Source organism: Fukomys damarensis, unplaced genomic scaffold (genome assembly GCF_012274545.1).
Source record: "Fukomys damarensis isolate Sample0158 unplaced genomic scaffold, DMR_v1.0_HiC HiC_scaffold_15, whole genome shotgun sequence".
Classification (NCBI taxonomy): Eukaryota; Metazoa; Chordata; class Mammalia; order Rodentia; family Bathyergidae; genus Fukomys; species Fukomys damarensis.
Genome location: NW_022900927.1, coordinates 9,227,305 through 9,250,394, shown reverse-complemented (window position 1 = coordinate 9,250,394; position 23,090 = coordinate 9,227,305). Strand labels below are relative to the sequence as shown.

The following is a 23,090-nucleotide window of genomic DNA, read 5'->3' as shown; positions in this document are numbered from 1 at the left end:
GGAAGGTGGGATGGGTAGGGGAAGAGTAAAAAGGGAAAAGAAAAAAATGTGAGAGAATGAAAAGCTGAAAATAAAGTGTTTGTAGATGGGGAGGGGAGGAGGGGGTGAGGGGGGGGCAGAGATAAGGGGAAAAAATGAGAATCAAGACTTGTCATGTAGAGGTACATTATCCCAACAATGAATGTAACTGTACTGTATCCCTAATATGTACCAACAAACTCAATAAAATTAAAAAAAAATACTCTCATATAAAAATGGTAAAAGATATTTACAAATGATTTATCATTTCTCAAACACTGACAACTGACAAATATATAAAAATTCGTTAATACTCAAAGTTGCAAATTTTACAAATTATAGTCATTTTTCAGATATCTTTCAAATTTATTAATACTCAACGTTGTAAATTTTACAAATTATAGTCATTTTTCAGATATCACTTTAGCAAAATGTCATTTTAAATATAATGCTCACATTGTCAATTATCTCATTAGGATCTTATGTACTATAATAGTATGTGAAATAGGAAGAAAAGGGATAAAGGTGTAGGGAAAGTGGGAGGGGTAGGGGAAAGGGAATAAGGGAAAAGAAAAACAAATATGAGAAAATGAAAAAGTGGAAATAAAGTGTTTGTAGATGGGGAGGGGAGGAGGGGGTGAAGGGAGGGCAGGGATAAGGGGAAAAAATGAGAACCAAGACCTGTCATGTAAAGGTACAAGATCCCAATAACGAATGTAACTGTACTGTATACCTAAAATGTACCAATAAACTAAAAAATAAAGAAATACAATGTTCAATGCTTAAAAGTCTATGCGGCTTAAGTGTAAGTGTATGTGGCTTAAAGTTTAAGTGTGCAAGTATATAGCTTGAATTTTAAGTCATTTGCAAAGTAAATTGCTTTCTTGTAGTTCTGTGAAGTACCGTTCAGTGCCTTTCAGTGCTGTTCAGGGTACTTTACTGGCTACGTTAAATTAATACTCAGTAATTCACATATGCTGGGGGCTACTGAGTATATTCAAGAATATGCCATTCTATGATCAAATGTTTTATAGTACCTAGAGTCATAAATAACCAAAGGCCAAAGTATAAAGGAAAGATGACAGCATGTCAATCATCTTTCAAAGTGCTCAATGGATATCACTGAAAAGAGAGGAGGGAAATGCATGGCTTTTACTCTACTGTTATGATACAAACCAATACATGGTTTCATCCTCAATAATATAAGACTGCTCTCCCAAATCAAGGAAACTGAAGTATGCACAACAAAGGGAATAAGTTTTTTTAAGTAATGGAGATAACATAGACCCATCATCAATAAACACATAAAAATAATATTTCACCTGGACTCTTTAAAAAGGTTTGCTCTTAATCACAATTAAATGAAATAATGAAACAAATTTTAAATTAGCTGAATCATATTTCCTTGACAATAAATCGTAGAAAGATCATTATCATTTTAATGAGCCTTTTGCAACATGATTTAAAGCAACTGATCAAGGACCTAGAGAGGATTTGGCAAGTTCAATCTTCACATCAGGAGACTTAAAGGAGAAGTTTTAATGAAAAAGAATTAAAGTCCAGTATATTACAATAACCCCTTAACTTTCATCTTGGAAAAGTATACTGAAATGTCAGTGCAACCAATGTATAGCATATTTAAAGAGGATTAAACTTTGACAGTACATTGAAAATACTGTTATATTCTGTGTTTCATTTAAAGACACTTTGTCACAAAGATAAAAAAGAAATTAATTAAATACTATGGAAGATGTTACTTTTGATACAGGACAAAATATAACTATCCAGTAATATGCTAACTTAAAAGTCTTTTAGAAATTAGAAACTATAACAGAAAAATAAAGATACTACCTTGCTAGGCTCACAACTTCTAGGAATAAATCTAATAAAGTAGGTACATGCAGAAAGATACAAAATGATATGAAAAAATAAAGAAATAAACTATATCTCTATAAGATTAAATGTCATAAAAATGTTAATCACATTAACCTATAAATGTGAGGCGGTGCCAATATGAATCTCAATATGCTTTTTAAATAAATTAACAAGTTAATTCTGTTTTATACCAAATAATACATTTTCAAAAAATAAAAATGTATTAACAGGAAGAACACAGGTATTTGAGCTACTGGATATCAAGTGTTTTTAAAACTATAGTAATCAGAGTGGTATGGCTTTTCTGCAGAAGTCAACAAAAAGATTAGTAGCTGAACTATGTTCATGTACCCACTCACCAAGATGATGGTAAACTGCATGTACTGCAAATGTATACTTTTAAAAAATTAGCAGAACAGATTCCAGGGCCCAGAAAGAGAGCTCTCAGCATTGATGGAGACTTGATTACAAATCTGTGAGAAAAACACTGGGTTACTGGAAAAATGACACTAGTACCACCAGGTTAAACTGAGCTGTAGGTAATCATACTGATATCTAAGTCCAAAACATCAGTTTGTTTCATTAGGTAGAGCTAAAGGACATTTAAATAAACCATTCTTTGAATACTGTCTGGCAGATTAAAATGAAAAGTTAAATGCAAATGTACTATTATCACCATTCCAGATCCACCAAGCAAAATATCAATATAGGACCATTCATCTATATTTACTTGTATTACTATTTTATAGAATTAATTGCAAAATCAAATGTTGTGCTGTAGTATCTATCTGCTCATGTACTCTGGAGTCCCATGACATAAATTCTTCAACAACCAAAGAACTATGTTCAAAAGCATTTTTCTTTTTTAAAACTATTTTATTAGTACATGTTTGCAGTACATGAAGTTTACATTCATTTTAAGTAGTAGATAAATATTCTTAACATATCTTGATTCTTTTTATCCCTCTCCCTCCTCCCTCCACATCTCTCTCTGTCTCAAGATCCCCTTTCCCCATTATTATTATTGTTGTTGTTTTAGTTCATGTTTGTGACATATAATGATTACACTCTTGTAGGTATTTGGGACATATATGTGATGGATCTTAAATCTTTTATGTCCCCTTTTCCTCTACTTCCTCCTTATGCTCGGTCTTTTGGACCCCTTTCCATTTGCAAAACATATTATCTCCCTGATAGAGGTTTACTGATCTTTTATTTTGCTCCTTATTCATACTCTGCATCCCTCAAATGAGAGAAACCAACATCAACAGTACATTTCTTATGTTGAATGACCACCAAAATCATGCTAAATTTGTTTCATTTTATATATGTGATCACAATCTCTCTGACTGAATTTAAATTTTTTAATTGAATTTTCTAATGGATTTTTCTTTTCTTTATGAGAGTAAAAACATTTGTCTCTCTATTTTATTAACATAATCCTAACCTTCAGAAATAGAACTCATTGATTTGGCTACATAGCAATTAAAAATTTTTAGTACACAAAAAAAATAAAAACTTTAAAATAATGAAAGATAGCTGATGAAGACTTAGTATCTGTATTAAATTGAGTTCATTTAAATCAATGAGAAAGGAAGAAAAATGAACAGGTTATATAAATACACACTTTATAAAATAAAGACATGTATGAGTGGCAAACAAAAAATTGAAACTTACCAATAAGGTGTTACTTTTCACCTACTGAATAGGCAATTTTAAAATTCATTGTTGAAGAGAGAGGGTTAATGGACATTTTGCTGAGGAGACTACAATGTATTAATTTTTTCATAAAATCTGTAATTCATATATGTAAATAGCATTAAATTTATAAACAAACCGAATTTCATGCCTATATTTACATCTTCATCTATAAATCTATTCAGTACCCTAAAACTCAGAAATAAATACATACCCAGTACATATAGAAATAGCCATACTTGTTGATGATAGTCAAGGTCTATTCTAACTCATCACTTTCTTGTTTTGATTATTCAGTGCCACATACTGATTACAATACATTTTATCTGTACCGGGGATCGAACTCGGGTCCTTGTGCTTATGAGGCAGGTGGCAGAATCACTGAGCTAAATCACCAGCTACAATACATTTTAAATATCATTCATAAGTATAATGTATTACATTTGAATAGTGCATTTTTTGTATTTACATTTTTTAAATGTGTACATTGAGAAACTATAATATGAAAATGGTTGTCTATATGTGTACCACTGGTACAAAAATAGACCAATTTATGAAACAGAAAAGAGAATAAATAATTAACTTTTAACATAACTAAATTTTCATTTCAGATTACAGTGGGAAATGTTAAACATGGTGCTATAACTATTGTCTACCTGAAAAACTGTGTGATGCGTTATTTCATACCTATGTTAAAGTAAATCCTGATCTCAGGATAGGAAAGATTACTTTAAATGAAGAAAGAAACTATAAAAAGTAATTAATTTAAATATCAATCAAGTAATATGCATAAATGAGCTACATTTAGAATACAAAAATATTTTTTAAAGAAAAAATGGCATATGCAGGAAAATTTCAATCCTTAAGGAAATGAGAATGAGAATTACATCTGTAAAATTCAGACATGTCAAAAATTGTAAAAGGGGCAGGGCGTGGAGGCGCACGCCTGTAATCCCAGCACTTGGGAGGCTGAGGCAGGAGGATCGCTGTGAATTCGAGACCAGCCTGGGCTACATAGTGAGTTGCAGGTTAGTCTCAACTATATACTGAGACCTTATCTCAAAAAAACCAAAAAATAAAACAAAAACAAAACAAAACAAAAAAAAAAGGTAAAAGGGGAGATAAATAAAGTCACAAATCCTAAGCAAAGCAAAAGAACTAAAAGAACAACTTCACATTTTCCATTCCCAGGTAAACTACTTAGAACCTTTTAAAATTGTTAGAAATATCTGTTAAAGTCAGTGAACAGAAAAAGCAGCAGACTGATCATTCAAAGCCACATGGGTCAATTATTTGTACCCAATAATTGTCCTTTACTATCATTTAAAAAGAAATGACATGGCAACATAGAAATGAGAAGCAGGAAAATATTCAAGTATGAACACCGAGTTGCTTTCCTCAAACACAAGAGGTTCATTCTTCAACACAGTTGCCTATACAACAACCACACACTGACAGTGTTTCTTGAAATAAAGAGAGCAGATGTGAAGGACATACAAGAGGGGGTCTAAGGTACTTGGGACTTGAAAACTGCACATGGTCAAATAGGATGGAGGTCTGGAACTATTCCTGGTCCTCCACAACTCTTTCTAGGGAGGTAAATACCAAAAATGTGTCGTGGGAGTAAATACGGTTTAGTTCGTCTATGAGTTGCAGTAGCAGCAGCCAATTGAATCATTCCTTGTACCTGCAGAAAGAGTAGCAAGCTGAACAAAAGGAAAAGAATGGCTTGCTTATTTCAGATTGTAAGGGAGGTCTGTGTTCCATGACATATGTCAAAACACGGGCTTCTTTCCATACGTTCACCTACATATAAATTTAGTACATATAATAAATACAACAAATCCCATTTCCTGAGTTTCCTCAGTCTTAACTTTAATTCAGTTTCTTTGATGAGCATGTCACATGCCTGGTTGGTGATGATGCGTACGCGTGTCTAACCCACTAGAATAGATGCATCTATATGGCAACTTTTTAACAATAGGGAATGGCACCAAAATATACGTTTTGAATATACATAGGTGCAATTTTGTTAGAGACAAATAATGTATATAAACATGAGAATAAATTGTAAGTAATTTTTTTTAATTATGTAGAACTTGGAGTTTGGAATTTTAATTTAGAAATCCCATTATATGTAATGTTGTTTATTAAATAAAGTACAACCAAAAAGTAAAGAGTGCAGTAGCTTTTATGGGAGTCTGTTAATTTCATCCATAATAAAAAAAGTAATATTTTAGTTCAGAACCATTAAGCCAAGTAAATATTGCCAGGAAGTTTAATTTCACTTACTAATGTCAAGAAAGAAAAATGACTTAATACAGAGAAGCACTCACAAATATAAAGATACATTTTAACAACCTCATACAAAACTATATATTCTTACTTATCCAGAATGTATAATAATTAATATTAAGATAGTAGGAAAATGTCATTTATTTCACTTCAAGTTTATTAATACAGAAGATGACAGTGAACTATGAGTTTTATATTTATTTATAAAGTTATAGCCACAAATTATTTCCATGTATGCTATCTGCAAAGCATTCAAAGTTGGATGCACGAATAATACTGGGATATCAGGAAAATTCTAGTAACACCACAAGAACTAAATTATCTAATTCCCAACATTATTTTAAATAAAGGAGAAATGCTATAAAATACACTCCACCAAATATGAATAATACGGATAATAAAAATTTTTTATTTATCCTGAAAAAACTACAGCTTTGGAAACATTAAAGAAAGAAGCAGATGCCTTTTGAAATTGAGAGGAAATTTCTGATTTACTTTTACTGATAAACTAACATTTGCTTTTACAATGAGCCTTTACTTTTTTCATATTTCTCTTCCTTTGTATAGTTTTTATAAATGGATAAGTGAATCAGTATCTGGAAATTATTTCTCTATTTTCTATTCTTTGCCTTTAGACACACAGTACTGTAGTCTTTACAAACAAAGTACCGTAGTCAGAAAATTGTAATGATGAGAAAAATGCTTTGATCATTCCAAGTGTCTTAGTTCTTGCAGATAAATGCCCTATATTATTGTCTGTTGTTTTTAGGTAATGATGATGATGGCTAAATATACACAGAGCGAAGGTTTGACATACTCTCTTCTAGTTCCTAGATAATGTGATCACTGCCCTCCTGTCTTGCTCCTCAGCTCACTTCCGATGTCCCAGAATTAGTTTCAGATGTCCTAACCAACAAAGTTGTGTGATTAGGTTTCCAGTTTAATATAATGGCTGTGATGTTGCAGGAGAGCTCATTACAGGTGTTGTTATCCTCTAGGAGCTTGACTTACAGCTGTTTCAAGGCAGTGGCTGCCAGTTAGTGAATGCCTCACTCTGGAGCTAATGACATTTCAGGATAGATTAGGTGCCTTGCCTCAATACAGTAGCATGAACATTCTCCTGGTCCTGTTGTCTACCCTGCTGAAAACTTTGAGTGCATCTCATGATGCCTGGTGTAATCATCACGATATTTCTTTCAAGCTTCACTCCTTTCTTCTGTCAGCGAATATTTACTTAGCATCTAACCATGGAGGACAATGCAACAGATGTAATAAAATTTACATGTTCAGTGCACAATCCTTGATGGTTAAAAACCTTAAAATCTTAAAGAATTTGTAATTGAATACATAAAATTTAACACAATCAAGTTTATCTAAGAATAATATCTAAAAGCTGCATCCAGAATGATAATGGTGGTTATCTTTAAATGCCAGGATTATAGGCAATGGTGTGCTAGTAAATGTTTGATAATTGGCTCTGTGTTCACCAGAGAAATAAATTTAAGATTTTGGCTAACATTCATTGGTATAGCGAATATGGTAGGAGGAAAACATGAAAAAAAAAGGATTACTGAAAAAAGTATATTGTTAAAAGCTGTTCTTCGTAGCCTTTACTGGTTTATACATTTTGCTAATTTTTATATCACAGTCTATTCCCAATCTACCAAATTAATATCAACCAGTTCATAAAGTTTTAACTGTTGAAAGCCAGTATGTCAGCTGGCTCCAGCATGCCACTGATTAGGTGAGTACTACTTTCTTTCTATATGTCTCTTATTTTCTAAATATCTTCAATGATAATAATGGTCTCCCCCAGAAACAGACTCTGAATAGCAGGGAACAAGGAGGAAGGAAGATTTTTTTTTTCCTCTGTATCCTGTGCGCCTTTTAAATCTCTAATCATGGGATCTATTACCCATTCAAAAAAGTTTAAATTTTAAAATGTCTTGCTAAGTATTTGTTAGTGCTATTTCACTAAGTAGCTGTGATCAAAATATGTAAATATTTTTCATGTCTTAAAATGCGATTACTGGGCTGGGGATTTAGCTCAGTGGTGCCACCACCTGCCTCACAAGCACAAGGTCTGGAGTTGGATCCTTGGTATACACACACACACACACACACACACACACACAAACAACAAAACTGCAATTACTATGTATGTAAACACATGAGACATTTAAATAATGGTATACCTTTTGTGTTAGAAGGCCAAAAGGAATGACACACATTGTATAAATGCATTGGAAACAAATAATTTAATATAAACTGGAAAGATCAATAACAGATTCATGGAGATAGAGGCACAATTTCGATATGAGTAGGATTTGGACAAGCAGATAAGAGGAGGTGACACAGAAACAATGAGCAGGCTGACCACTGTACCCAATGTCTAGACTCCTCTCTTGCTCCATTGCTACCAGGTCTGCAACATTTTCCTCCCTTCTCCCTACTAAGCTCAAGAACAGGCTGCATGACAGCTGAGGACTCATTGCAGTCAGTCCACTGGACATAAGACTGGAGTCAAGAGCGTACAAGGGGGAGAGTGGTGGTCTCACATAATTTCTAATAACAATGTTAAGGTTTACTTAGGGTTTGTTCTCTTGCAGACACTTTGTAGTCTCACAGAGTCTAAATTCACAAGTCCTTGCTCCTGCTCTTTCTACTAGGCAGATAAGAACATGAACTCAAAAGCACACCCTGGCTGAGCATACCACCAGACCACTACTCAAGAAGATTTAGGAAAATGAGCATCCACTGGCATGGCAGGCACAAGAGCTCTTATTGCGAATTAGAAAAAAATCTTACTACTGGACCTGTACTAATCACTACCACTCAGAGAAAAGCAAGTTCTGTGGAATACCAAGGTAAGAGACTACTGGCACACAGAGCTGGAAAACATGATTGTACAGAGCTGTCCCACACATTACTACAGCAAATAAAGGCCCCTAAGGGGTGCACTGCTACTTCAACAGTTGTTGCCCCAGATGCACGTTAAATGGGATTACTGTAGATTTGTTTTTTCTGAAGTGCACTGTGGCATGATGCTACTTGCCAACAGAAAGCCTTCTAAACTTGTTTTCTAAGGATTCTCACTATATTTTGCATAAAAGTCCATAGGAGAAATATGTCTCAGTACCAAAAAACAGCATTTTCTGTATCATTTAACTAGGTTTCTATTTGTTCACATGCTTTATCTTGTCCCATAGATTTCTCTAGAAACCACTTGTTATTTTTAAATCTAAAATATCTCCCAAAAGTCTCATCTATTTAGAGGAGGGGCTTTGGGAAAGCAATTGGATTAAAGGGCACTATATTCATTAGTGGATTAATCCATTGGTGAGTCCATGTGGTTGGTGGTACAAAGTAGGGCATGTTTAGAAGGATGGATCCGTGAGGTGGATGTATTCTTAGCCCCAGGACCCTCCTTCTCACTTTCTCTGCTTCCTGCCTGCTGTGGGTTGAGGAGCTTTCTTGAACCATGGTAAAATGCCACTTCATCCTTCTAGCCAGTCAAGCAAAAAAAAGGCGTCGACCTAGTGTGTCTATGGAACTTCTGTGGACTATTTATCACTAATAATTTCAAGCACTGTACATGGATTTATAAATGAGGAAACTGAGTTACAAAAAAAGTGAAGCAATTTGCATAAGACCAAAAAGCAATTAAGTGGTAAGGCTTCTCCTGGAATACAGAGAGTCCACTACCAGGTCTATACTCTTAACCACTAATAAACACTGATAAAATGAACAAATGCATTGCTATGCCAGGTACACAGCAAGCATTTAATGACTGTTGGCTTACTCAGAAAGTGAAACTAACTTGTTTTTTATGTAATAGAAACAGATACCGTATCTCAATGTGGCATTAGCTCAGCTACATTTTATTAAAATTTATGGAAGCTATGAAGGTAAGAGGAATAAGTAAAACAAGTTATAGACATATAACTAGAAAATGTGAGAGCTGAGCACAAAGATCTATGAATAATTATATTCCCCCTCTGTGATATTACTCATTAAATTCAAAAATTGAGTTAAAAATAAGAAATTGATTAAACAATATATGGCATATTTACACACATAGACAAAAATATTGTATTAAAATATAACAGATGGGGATGGGGATTTAACTCAGTGGCGCCACCTCCTGCCTCGCAAGCTCAAGGTCCCGTGTTCAATCCCCAGTACCAAAACAAACAAAACAAAAACCCAGAATTCCATGGGTTTCTTTTTTATTATAAGTTTTGTATGAGTTTTCCTATTTCATTACACTTGTCATTTTACAAATTTTCTATAAAAAACACATTGCTGTAATAATTTGGAAATTATTTTAACTAAAATAAGGAATACAAAGCCTTACATATAACCTTAAAAAATCTACTTCATAGAATAAAAAAGGATCTGCCTGACAGCAAGTCATTTGATGAAGGTCAGACAGCGCTTTACTTATCTATATCTTTATAAAGTTTAAGATGCTAAGAAAAATTTCAAACTATGTTAGTAAATGTATGTTGAAAGTATGTGCAGAGTAAAGAGACTGGTGCTTGTCAGACGTGTATAGTTAGGCATCCAATTCTAGGGGCCAACAGAAACACCAGCTGAAACTCATATAAAGGAGGGCAACACACCTACCTGCCTCGCAAGCACAAGGACCTGAGGTCAACCCCTGGTACCAAAAAAGAAACAGAGAGAGAGAGAGAGGGAGGGAGGGAGAAAGAGAGGGGGGAGGGGGAAAGAAAGAAAGAAAGAAAGAAAGAAAGAAAGAAAGAAAGAAAGAAAGAAAGAAAGAAAGAAAGAAAGAAAGAAAGAAAGAAAGAAAGAAAGAAAGAAAGAAAGAAAGAAAGAAAGAAAGGCGGGCAACAATGAAGTTGTTCTAATGAACAACTAATGAAGCCTGATCACGAAGCCCAAAGAGGAGCAGGTGGACTTACTGGTAACTGCAGAAACAAGAGGAGTAAAACAAAAAAAAAAGTGGCAGGGGCCATCCCCTGTGTAAAAATGTCATCTGGATGAAAGCTGAATGTATTCTCTGTCTTCACAAACAGGTCAGTGAAAGAAAACTACAGGGAAAAATCTAGTGTGAAAAATAAAGAGAAGATCTTCTTGGTAAGAAGAGATAATCAGCAATAATCAGATCACTCTGCAAAAGAAACTATCTTCACTATACGTGATTCATGTTACCTAAAAACACAACTGCAGTGGTCAAAGGCCCAAGGTTATAAGCACAGAGCTCACAGGAACTCCATCACCCGAAATGAGGTCCATCCCATCCCTAGGACCAGGGGAAAGCCCTAGTGACTCCCTGGAAGCAGAACCTCTCTCTCTTTCTCACTCTGCCTCTAAGGGATTGAGCCACTCACCAGGATGACACCCTTCCTTCAAACACAGCCCAGAATGTGGGAGGAATGGAAGCTAAGTGAGGGGCCTGGGAAATTCTCCTTTGGAGTTAAAGGTAGAATAAGATGGGGCCCCCAGTCCTAGAAAGCAAGGCAGACAGAGTGTGCCTAAAAACCTTCCTCTGTAAGTCAGACTTGCTATATTTTGCTCTTCTCATACATTTGTTTGCCTTTTAGTAATTAGCAAAGATTTGCAAAGTCTACCTCACATCTTAAGAAAAAGAAAAAGGTGTCTGTCCCTACTTGAACAAGGTCATTAAAGTTGTTATACAGGTAAAGCATATTAGATACATAAACTTGTTATGCTTCACAACATCCTAACTAGGTACTGTTACTATCCCAGTTTCCAGAGACACAGAGATTATATGAATTTCCCAAAGTCGAGATAATACAACTATAATTATTCTTCCAGGAAAGAACTGTTTTAAGGTAAGCGGTATTATTTTGTAGCAATATACGTATATATCGAGCATCATGAATGAATTTCTTCTCCTCCCACCCTCCTTTTCACCCACCAGCTTTCTTAAGGATGTTTCTACATATGAAAGAAGGTTGAAAATACTAAACATCAATTTTATTCAACATACATCCAGGAATACACCTATTACTTCTGCAGTCTGTGAGGTAGAAAAGTAGTTGCCTGTCACTGATTAAAACTGTAAGACTATTAAACTCTAAACCCAAAAATTTCCCAAAAAAAGAGAATATGGTACTTTTCCAGGAACTGATTCAAATTAAGAAGCAGTAAGCTTAGCCTTAATACTGATGATGATACCTCTTGAGGAATTTAGGAATTAACAAATTTGTCTCAGGAACAGTGACTTCTGTGTTTTCTTAGCAGCCTAAAAAGTGATGGCTTCCTCTACTTTAATGCAGATCTCAATTTTCTGTTGGTAATGCTGCACAACATAGCAAAATCACTGCTTAAAGCCTACCATGTATATATCATAGCTTCCTTTGTTTACTTGTCTTTAATATATTCACTTAACAATACAGTGAAAACACAGGAAACCCAAGCAGTCACACTTACCTATGATCCAAGTGGTGAACAGAAAGAATAACTCCTGAATTTAAGTGCATCTGTTTCAGTGTCACCAAAACAGTATACTCATGTTTATTTCTCAGCTTCTGAAAAAACTTCTCAGCTGTAGCAGTGGATGCCTTTATGCTTCTGGGAACATCTTTAAAAAAATACATAAATATTTGTTAGGAATAGAATATAATTTTATCTTTATAAAGTATATTTTAAATAACATCTTTGAAAAAAACAAAGTATAAATTAAAGACAAAAAATGGATGCTAGGAAACAGGGTGATCGGTCTTTTGCAAATGGGAAGAAGATCAAGAAGGAGAGGGAAGGGGAAAGAAAGGAATAATCACGAGGTGTTGTGTACACGCACTTACTCCCCAACGAATGTGATCACTGTGTACTAAAACCGTGTACTAATAAAAGTCACAGTTTTCAAAAAACTTCAAGTGATAACTGATAAATATCAAGGTTTAGACTACTGATAAGTTCAATAAGATTTTATACTATTGATATTATATGTATTCAACAAGATTTTACTATATATCTATATCATATATATCATAAATCTCATAGGATATTGGAATCACGGGAACTAAAGGAATCTTGTTTCATGAACCTTTTTAAAAATGTCACTTTTAAGGCAAAGAATCAAAGAAACTAATTTTAAGAGGTGCACCTCCAGTTTTCTCTTTGCATGCTTCCTGCATGTTAGAAACAACAGCCATATCACTATCTATGATGAGGAGAAAGATGAACTTCCTGAAATAGGGCCTAACTGACCACCCCAGAGCCAGTTAGCTTTTCCACACCTCCTGACAGAAAGCTGAATTTAAAGCTATGTGCCACTCTCCACACTGATGTCTTTAGCATAAGACTTGCTAAAAATAGATTAAGAAGAAAAAAAAAAAAGATCAGTGAAATTAGTCACTCTCAGCCTTCTGTGTAGTAGATGAAGTATTGAGATAAAATCACCTCACCAAATTGCATAGACCTTAATTCCCATTCCCTTTTTTCAGGCTCAGAGAAAATCTAACCAAGGAAGGTTTGCCTGGAAAATGAGAAAAGTGTACTCTGTGCTTTCATATGATTCATTCTTTCACTTCAACCTCAGGATTCAGAAGAATAAGAGGATGTGGAAGAAATAGGTGGGGATAGAAATGGATTTAGTGCACAAGAAAACCTTATCACTCAAACAACCCACAAACTTTAAGCTCAACGCTTTATTTATAGTATGTGCAATGAGTTGATGGAATCAGAAATGTAGTTTGTGTAGTGATTAAAAATCATTCTCCCCTTTTCTACACTTCAGACTAGGTGAACAGTTTTCAACAGGACAGGACAACCCTTCCTGTTCAGGACTGTCCCATGCCCTAAAGAATAGTCAGCATTCCTGCCCCACCCAAGGAATGTCAGTGGTACCCAATCCTCACATACTGCAAAAACCCAAAGTACTTCCACACATTTCCAAACACTCTCTAGCAAGCAGTGCAGCAAAAACCTAGCACAGAATGTTAACCTTGTTGAAACTGAAACTACAGAATTAATCCAAAGTTCCCCACCTTTCTAGGTCCACAAATGTATGAAAAAAAATGTAGTCACCTTATCTGTGTGCATGACCAGGGATACAGAGGTATAAAGAAGCCTGTGAGGTACCCAAAAAATGGAGGGAGGAACAAATAATCCAATGCAATGAAAGAAATGCTACCATACAAGTAAATCCAAAGTGTTACCTGATCACACAAGGAAAAGCAGCCAAAGCATCTGGAGGCAAGGCTCACAAAGCGGATGGCATTTGATCGGGACTTAACCCAGTAGAAAAAGGAAGGAAGAGAATTCCAGTCATAAGAATACCTCGTGAATACGAACAGAGATAGGAGCATACAAAGCTTAGCTGCAAGGGGTGAAACGAAGGCGCTGCTAGATGGGGCAGGATAGGAAAGCTGGATCGGATGCAGTAGGACTTTGTAGCCCAATGTAATGGCTATCTGTTGATTCCATCACCATAATAATTTACCTTCTTGGGGGAAAAAACTCAGACAGTGTTTGCCATTGAGAAATAATGCCTCCATACTCTCAGTCATGACTGCTCTGTGACAGTTTTTGTCATGTGACACACCCTGTCCAATCAAAACATCGTCTATCCTTGTCTGAAGTAATTAGTTCAAGAACTCCAGGGCAATGAATTCAGGCCCACAATTTTTGTTCAAAGTTTTGGGAAAAAGAAACTTTCTTATAGCCCAAAAGAAACATCCATATATCTACTGAATAGTCACCAAAATTTAACAATACTCTGTTCCTACTATGGTTAACATAATAGTTTCTCCTCAGTCACCATGAGATACAAAATAGCTATGGAGAAGATTCCACACAATTCCCCCTAGCTACAAATCTTTCTACTTCCTCAAGGACGCTTACAAAATGTAATTCTCTGAGAATGATTATATCTAGCGTGAATTTTTTCATCCACTCTATACAGAATCTTCATCATTTCATTTTAATTTGGTAGATAAAAACAAATTAAATTTAAATTATAAATAATTGTTATGTTTCTCCTCTTTATAGGCAGGAAGCTTGAGCAGCACCCTTTTCTTGTCCAAGCAGGATGACAGATGAGGATGCAAATGCAGAACACAACTACCCTTCTGGATGGTAAGTGAGGTCCTGTGGTGCCTCCACCCTGTTTAGATTTGGAGTGCATTCATTCAAACATTCATTCAAACAGGGCCACAGCTCCAGGCAGAATCACTTACCCCATTGATCACTTACCCCATTCAGCCCAGCTCTTTATTTTCCTGTTTTGCTCTCAGTTATGAGAACAAAATGACTTGAAGAAAGAAGGAAACTTCCAGCATGAACGTGGCCACTAGAGGCCCTGCTTAACATATGCTTCAGTGAAAAGAAAAACACTATACTTTCTTTCGATTCTGATTAATCAAGTCCATTGCACACATGTTTAAAAATGGGGATTTGCCTGGGCTTCCCACCTGTGTTGGAATGAGAGAGAAGGTGGCAGGCCAACAGTAGGGAGAAAACTGGACCAGACTCCTCATGCTTCAGGATGATCTCCTTACTTGACCTTCCAGCCCAGGGACCAAAGACACCGGTGAAATCTCTCAATTCCGCTAGATCAGAGATGGAAAACCTTTCAGAGCTGTCAATGACACAAAGAGCCCCTGCAGCCCACATGCTGTCGGTTCACCACCAATGCAGAAAGAGCACCCAAGGAAGTACAAGTTGTGATCACACAATTCACATAACTCCGTCTTCCATCCATAGAACACGTCTTCCAGCAACGCTTACGTTACACTAATAATATTTAGATCTGTTTCTCTCCTTATAAATATGTTTTCAACTGGCCATCACGTCTGAGTCCAGCAAGGGCTTCATGTGGGCCTCAGAACTCTGACTGGACGATAGATGGGAGCAGTGAGTTTCAGGAGATAATCAGAAAATAAAACCAAAAGAACCTGGGCACTAATAAACCACATCAAAAGGTAACAGAAAGCTAGACAAATTAATCCAGTAAAATACACGGTTTATCGTTGGGACTAAGTGAAGGTAAATGCAGTTAGAGTGTGATGATTCCAGCAAGGGTAATTTTAAGTGGTTACGGGGCGTTCACATGGAAGTGCCCAGCGTTAGGCTGGCACTGTGAGGTCAGAACCTGATCTTCCAAGAAATCAACGCTAACCATACAGATTCAGAAGTCATAGAAACGTGGGATCTGAAGTCATGTCCTGAGGAATCACAGAAATCACAGGAATCACAGGTGGATGAAATGATGAACCATAAATACTAAATTAGTGGCATAGCAAGGACAGAATATACACTCCACACACACACACACACACACACACACACAATGGGCATGGGGGAAAGGATTCTATATGAAGGGGGGAAGGAAAGAAGGGGAAGGAAATAAAAGAAAAGAAAGAAACAACAGAAACAAAGCTTTTTAAATAGGATGGGTAGAGGTGTGGAAGGGAAGGAAGAGGAACGGGAAAAGACAAGAACAAGATATATCACATACAAGTACAAATTCCCAATGATGAATGGGATCATAATGTACTCCTAAAATGTACCAATAAAGTTAAATTTTTAAAAATGAAAAATTAAATTAAAAAGCCATGCTGCACTGGACTTATTATTTGATTTCTTGATGATAGCCATTCTTCCGAGGGTAACACTGAAACTCAGTGCTGTGTTAATTTGCATTTCTCTAATGGGCAGTGATGCTGAGAATTTTTTCAAGTACTCATTGATTATTTGTACTTCTTCTGTCAATTGTCTATTCCTTTTGCTTGCCCATTTTTTGATTAGGTCTTTTATTTTGAGAGTCTAATTTTTTTTATTATTTGTATATTCTAGATAGTAGTCCTCTGTCCAAGGAATAGATGGTGAAAATTTTTCCTATACTGTAGGTTGTCTTTTCACTCTGTCTTTTTCTTTGGTTGTGCAGAAGATTTTTAATTTAATATGACCCCATTTGTTGATTCTCAGAGGTACATGCATACTCATGTTTACAGCAGAATAATTCATAATAACTAAATTTTGGAAGCAGCCTATATATCCATCAACAGATAAATGGATACAGAAAATGTGGTTATATGCATCATGGACAACTATTCTGCCATAAATAAATATAAACTTGAGTCCTTATAGGAAAATGAATGCACCCTGATATCATAATGATAAATGTAATAAATCAGGTGCACAAGCTTAAACATCACATTGTTTCTTTTATGAGAAACCCAGAGTAAAAACAAAGGGCAAAATAAAAAATAGATAATAGGAAATAGGGTAAAGAGATGGAAGGAATGGAGAGGGAAGAAATAGAAAAGAGATGAAAAAAAAATGGAATTTGGTTGTAATATGTACATATACCAACCCACCCAAGCAATGCAAACACTATGTACTCCAAACAGATACAAAAAAAAAAAAAAAAAAAAAAAGGAAGGAAAGAGGTCAACAGATAGGTGGATCAAGGGATGGGCTGAGTGGGGAGAGAGGGAAGGGAAGGAAAAGGGGATGAAAAAAGGAATTAAGACATTTATGTACATGCGCCAACTTCCCACAAAGAATGTAAACATTATGCACTACAAATATGTACTAATAAGCTAAAAAAAGTTTGACTTTTTGAATGCAGTATTCTATCACTTTTTGTTTGTTCACTAAAATTCAATAAAGAACAAGCACTTCATTAAAAAAAGAAATGTAATTACCTTTGTAACAGTGGTGAGAGGTGGACCTTAAGCGGTGATTAGGTCATGAGGGCTGTGCCATCATGAATTAATTAAGCCTAGCATGGAATGAGTACATTAATCATAAAAGAGAAGAGTTCAGTCCTGTGACCCTTATCTTTTCCTTTCCTCTCCTCTCTTCTTTCTGCTCCTCTTTTCTGTCTTCCTGTTCCTAGGCCTGTTTCCTACCACCCCTGTGTGATACCTTCCACTATGTTATGACACAGGAAGAAGGCACCATCAGATGTAGTCGCTCAGTCTTAGACTTCTCAGATTTCAGAAATATAAGCCAAATAAATTTCTATTGTTCATTGTTTTTCTTTTTATTGAGTTTATTTTTACATTTTAGGTATACAATACAGTTACATTCATTACTGGGATTGTGTACCTTTACATGACAGGTCTTGGCTCTCATTTTTCCCCTTGTCCCCGTCCTCCCTTCACCCCCTCTTCCCCTCCCCATTTACAAACACTTTATTTCCATTTTTTCATTTTCTCATATTTTTTTCTTTTCCCTTATTCCCTTTCCCCTACTCTTCCCACTTTCCTTACACCTTTAGCCCTTTTCTTCCTATTTCACACTGTTAATTATCTCATTAGGATCTTGTGTACTATTATACTTTTTCACACGAGAGAAACTATTCAGTATTTACACATGTGTGACTTATTGTTCATTTTATAAAAAAAAGATAGTGATTTCATTTCCTTTAAAATTATACAAATGAGTGAGATTGCTGGGCTTTGTGGTAGTTATATTTTTAATTTTATGAAGAAGTCCCATACTGTTTTCCATAATGGCGGTACAAATGTAGATTCTCATCTATATCATAAAAGGTTTCCCTTTTCTCTACCTGCTAACTGATATTTGTTATCATTTGTCTTTTTTGTAATAGTCACTCTAACAAGCATGAGCTGATATCGCTTTGTGGGTTTAATTTGTTTTTGATGATTAGTAATGCTACTATTTCTTCACATACTTGCTGACTGTATGACTTCTTCTTAAGAAATTCCTTTGCTCATTTTTCTTGCTATTAACTTGCAGGAATCTTTACATATTTTATATACTAACTCCTTATTAAATGTATGGTTTACAAATCATTTCTTCTATTCCATAGATTACCTCTTCATTTTCTTGTTTCCTTTGCTATGTAGAAACTCTTGTTGTTTGATGCAATTCCATTTGTCTATTTTTGCATTTGTTGTCTGTAATTTATGGACTGTATTAAAAAATTATCACACATATCAAAGTTAATACAATTTTTATTTGTGTTTTCTTCTAGTAGGTTTTACATTTGTTTTTAATTTGAAGCTTATTTTTTCTACATGGCACTAGATAAAGGTCAGATTTACTCTTCCATATTTGGAAATCTAGTTCTCCCAACATGATTTGTTGAAGAGACTATCCTTCCCCACTGTTTGGTTTTGGAACTTTTATCAAAGGTAAGTAGATTGTAAATGAGATTTAGTTTTGAACTCTGTACTGTTCCACTGCTCTCTCTGCTTTTTATGCTAGTTACATTACTGTTTACATTACTACAACTTTGTAGTTTAGCTTTTACGTCAGGCAGTATGACATCTTCATCTTGGTTCTTTCTGCTTAAGAATTTTTTTGCTGCTTGGATTCTTTCATGTTTTCATATGAATTTGCAGGACTGTTTTTTTCTACATCAGAGAACAATGCCATTGGAATTTTCATAGGGATTGCACTGACTCTGCAGATTACTTTTGGGTAGTATGGACATTTTAACAATATAAATTATTATAATCTATGAATACATGTATGTTTCCTTCACTTTCTTTCAGCAATGCTTCATTAGATTTCATCACATAGATCTTTCAGTTTCTTGGCTAAATTTACACCCAAATATTCTTTTGTTGCTATTATGAATCAGGCTGTTGTCTTAATTTTGCTTTCAGAGACTTCACTGTGAGTATATAGAAATGCCTAAATATTTTCAGTACATAAAATAGTAAAAGTAAGCAGAAAGAACTTTTCCAATTCTCAGTAAAAAAAAATAGTAAGCACTATTTTCTTCTATATTAAAAAGTGTAACTGCAAGTGCCATCATAAATGAAATGAGTCCCCTTCCGCTGCAGTGTGCAGAAATGTAATAATTTTCCCCACATAATGATGAAAATGCCATTTTTAAATTCAACTATAAAATCTACCTAATCCCAGATATAGAATAGTTTACTTAGAATGTTCCAAACTCACCAAATTATCATTTTTCAGTCTTTATGATGTTACTGTGTTTTCAATGCAGATTAGGAAAGATACTAAATTAGAACTATTATTAGGGTCATTGTCCATTGCTTTAACTCCCCCTTCAATATACTCATGATTTTAGAGTATATATTTTCTTCTAAATTTTTATTAGTATGCATTTGTAGTGCACAATATTTACATTCATTTTAGGGAATAGTTACATGTACTTAACATATCTTCATTCTTTTTATCCCTCACTCATCTCTAGATCCCCTTGCCATCTGCAAAATTGACTGTAATCTTTCAAAGCAAAATAATGGTAACAATCTTTAAAGCCATTAAAATTTGGTTAACACTATATATACAGTTTGCAAAGTCTTTAAGCATGAACAATTTATGGCAACTTTTTATACTAATTGGAATTACATGCTTCATTATAATAGAAATTGCAGATTCAGAAAAAGAAATACAGAGAAACCAAGACAGTTGTGATTATCACCATAAGGGGCTAAAAATGAGAGCTCATTTCTGTCAATTTATTGCACTGAAAAATCACAAAAGTAATTCTGGCAATATACATCACTGAACCGACTCAATTCAAGGGGCACAGCCAGGATACTAACCCAGGCCAACGTGATTCCTGTTACTACACAATGGGTCTTACAACATCACAACAATGCATAGGTCAGGGAATAGTTAAACCTTTACTTTACAACTTTCATAAAACTGTATTGTGAAGATAAATAAAATTCTCTTGATCTTTGGGTGAATTAGTCTTTTGAGTTCTACAGAATTATTCCTGACCACTCACAAAATTACTAAAAAGTGAGATTCTGACATTCTGCCTACTTCTAGAGACTAGGCTTTCCTAAGGCACCTGGCTGCAGTCCTTGTTCCCCTAGGGAGGATTACAGACTGCAGGGTGCTGCACAGCACAGAAGCTCTGCTGGTCACCCAGTTTTCCAAGGTCACTTATTGGCCAGCTGTCATCAGACAGTTGTTTCTAATCAGGAAGTGCCTGAATGTATAGAACAGCATATCAGGGAAAATCACCCCATTAAGTTCTTAAGGGTCTTGAAGATATGATAAGCCCACTATGGACAGAATCTACTTTTGCCCATGGCATTAGTCCCTAGCCAACTCCACACTAGTAGATTTCATGTGCTGGCCATGGCTATCTACCAACTTCAAGCCTGCTCGGTTTTGTTTCTCCTCTGCACATGCCAGCAGAGGCACCAAGCACATGACCCAGTGGAACCTGGATGAGGCCAATGCCCTGGGAAAGAAGGTGGTGGGAGCACAGTGCAGCAGGACACCACCTGCAGCACAATGAGACACTAACTCCAAGCTGGCTCTACATTTTGCTTTACTTTGGCACAGGGCAAGAGAGGCACTGACTGACTTACCTGATTTGGACCAGGACAAAGCTTGGATCAGAGAAGGGAGAAATCAGACCCAGCATGTATCTACACTAAGCCCAAAAGTCTGCTTGCAGACCAATCCTATGGCCTCCAGCCAGAGAGACCAGAGGGCTGACTGCTTTCCTGTCTATCAATGTGAGCAAGGACACTCTTTGGCTTGGACATTTACCACAGTCTGGAATGAGTGGACAGAGTGGCTTCCAGTGCAGGGATGGCATCTTACAATCCCACAGGCCCTAAAGCTAGGCAGACACAATCGTGACTGGCTGAATTCCAAGGCTGCAGATGCTGGGAAAGAAAGCCTTTCATTCATAACGACAGAATTCATTTTAAATTAAATCAATGGAGGGGGCAGGATCCTGGGAGAGAGGCAAAGGCTAATAACCACACCCAGAAGACATCCCTGAAAAGCAGACATTAAAGAGGTCTCCTTTGCACTATAATCAATCTATAAGCCTTACCTTGTGTGTGCACGTGCACACACACACACACACACACACACACACACACACACACAGAGAAACATGAAAAAAACAAGGCAACAAAATGTCTCCAAAATATCCATATGGTATTGAAGAGGAGGTTCCCATGTGTTCTCTTATATTAGAAGCCCAAAATATAAATAAATATCAAAATAAAGATAGTAAGAAAGGGCATAGATTTTTCTCAAATGGTAATCAGATCAAGAGATGTGGAGAAGGAGAGGGAGAGGAAGGGGATGAAAAAAGAATCAAGATATGTTATGTACACGAATGTAAAATTAGATACTGCAGACATGCACTAATACAAAATACAAAATAAAAAGGTGGTTATGACTAATGATGATGACAATGATGACAAAAAAGATAGATGATGATATCATCCATAATATTAATAAACTGTATTCCCTTGTTGATCTTGCCTCGTTATCTAGAAATACGTCTCAACAACACCATTTGAACATATGCAGCAGATTTAAGAACCAATAATTTGCTAGAATTATCAATAATTTGTATTTAAACCAATCCAAATGTTGTATCATATTAAACCTCCGATGAATGCCTACAATCTATAGAGTCATGACTCAATATCTTAAATACATATGGAAAACTAAATTTGTGGACTATGACAATTTATAGAATATAGTTCTGTTCTGACTACAGCCACAAGAATCTGAAATAATTGAAATATTTCAATTTCTTTTATAAAAACACTTGAAGTTTCACTGTTCTTAGTCTTAAGGGTACCTCAAAAGACTAAAGGGCTGGGGATTTAGCTCAATGGTTCCAGCACCTGCCTCACAAGTGCAAGGGCCGGAGGTTGATCCCTGGTACCAAAAAACAAAAACAAAAAAAGACTGAAGTACACTTTCATATACTGACATCAGTTACTGCTATATAAAGTGATACTTAAATTAACAAATTATACCCTAATGTTAAAGTTTAAAAATTCAATAATTAGGTGAACTGTCCTTTCAAATTATCCTATCTATACTGCCTAGCTATATCAAGAAAATATATATAATTAATATTTATATAGTTTTTCTATTAAGAGATTAATTATAGATGAAAAGAGAAAAATATATAAAGTAATTTTTTAAGTAAAACTGAACCAAAATCATTTCTTTGTTTTCTTTGAGGTCTGATCAAGTGTTTGCACAGTCCTTAAGAACGACAAAAAAAGTCTTTGCATAAAGCTGGTTATCTTTCTATTCACATATATACAACTGTTTTGGCTATAGTAGAAAATTAGTGTAAAAAATAAGAAACCAAAAGGATCTAAGTGGAATTCCTATTATATATCATTAACATTTTATTGATACTAATTAATATGAATAATGAATAGAGATCTGTAAGATAATTTTGCATGCATAGACTATAAAGGTTATAAGTAATATGACCTAAGACTGCACAAGCAGATTCTAGCAGAATCTTT

The 23,090-nt window shown here is 35.3% G+C and overlaps 1 protein-coding gene across 2 annotated transcripts in view; it reads right to left on the bottom strand.

Annotated features, from left to right (window-relative positions):
- The window catches only part of Nell2 (neural EGFL like 2), a 390,044-nt gene that overhangs the window by 319,227 nt on the left and 47,727 nt on the right, over positions 1-23,090 (bottom strand). For both annotated transcript variants that reach the window (XM_010638373.2, XM_010638375.3), the window contains exon 3: positions 12,310-12,460. In XM_010638373.2, the coding sequence (XP_010636675.1) occupies positions 12,310-12,460 (151 nt within the window). The remainder of the gene's footprint in view (positions 1-12,309; positions 12,461-23,090) is intronic.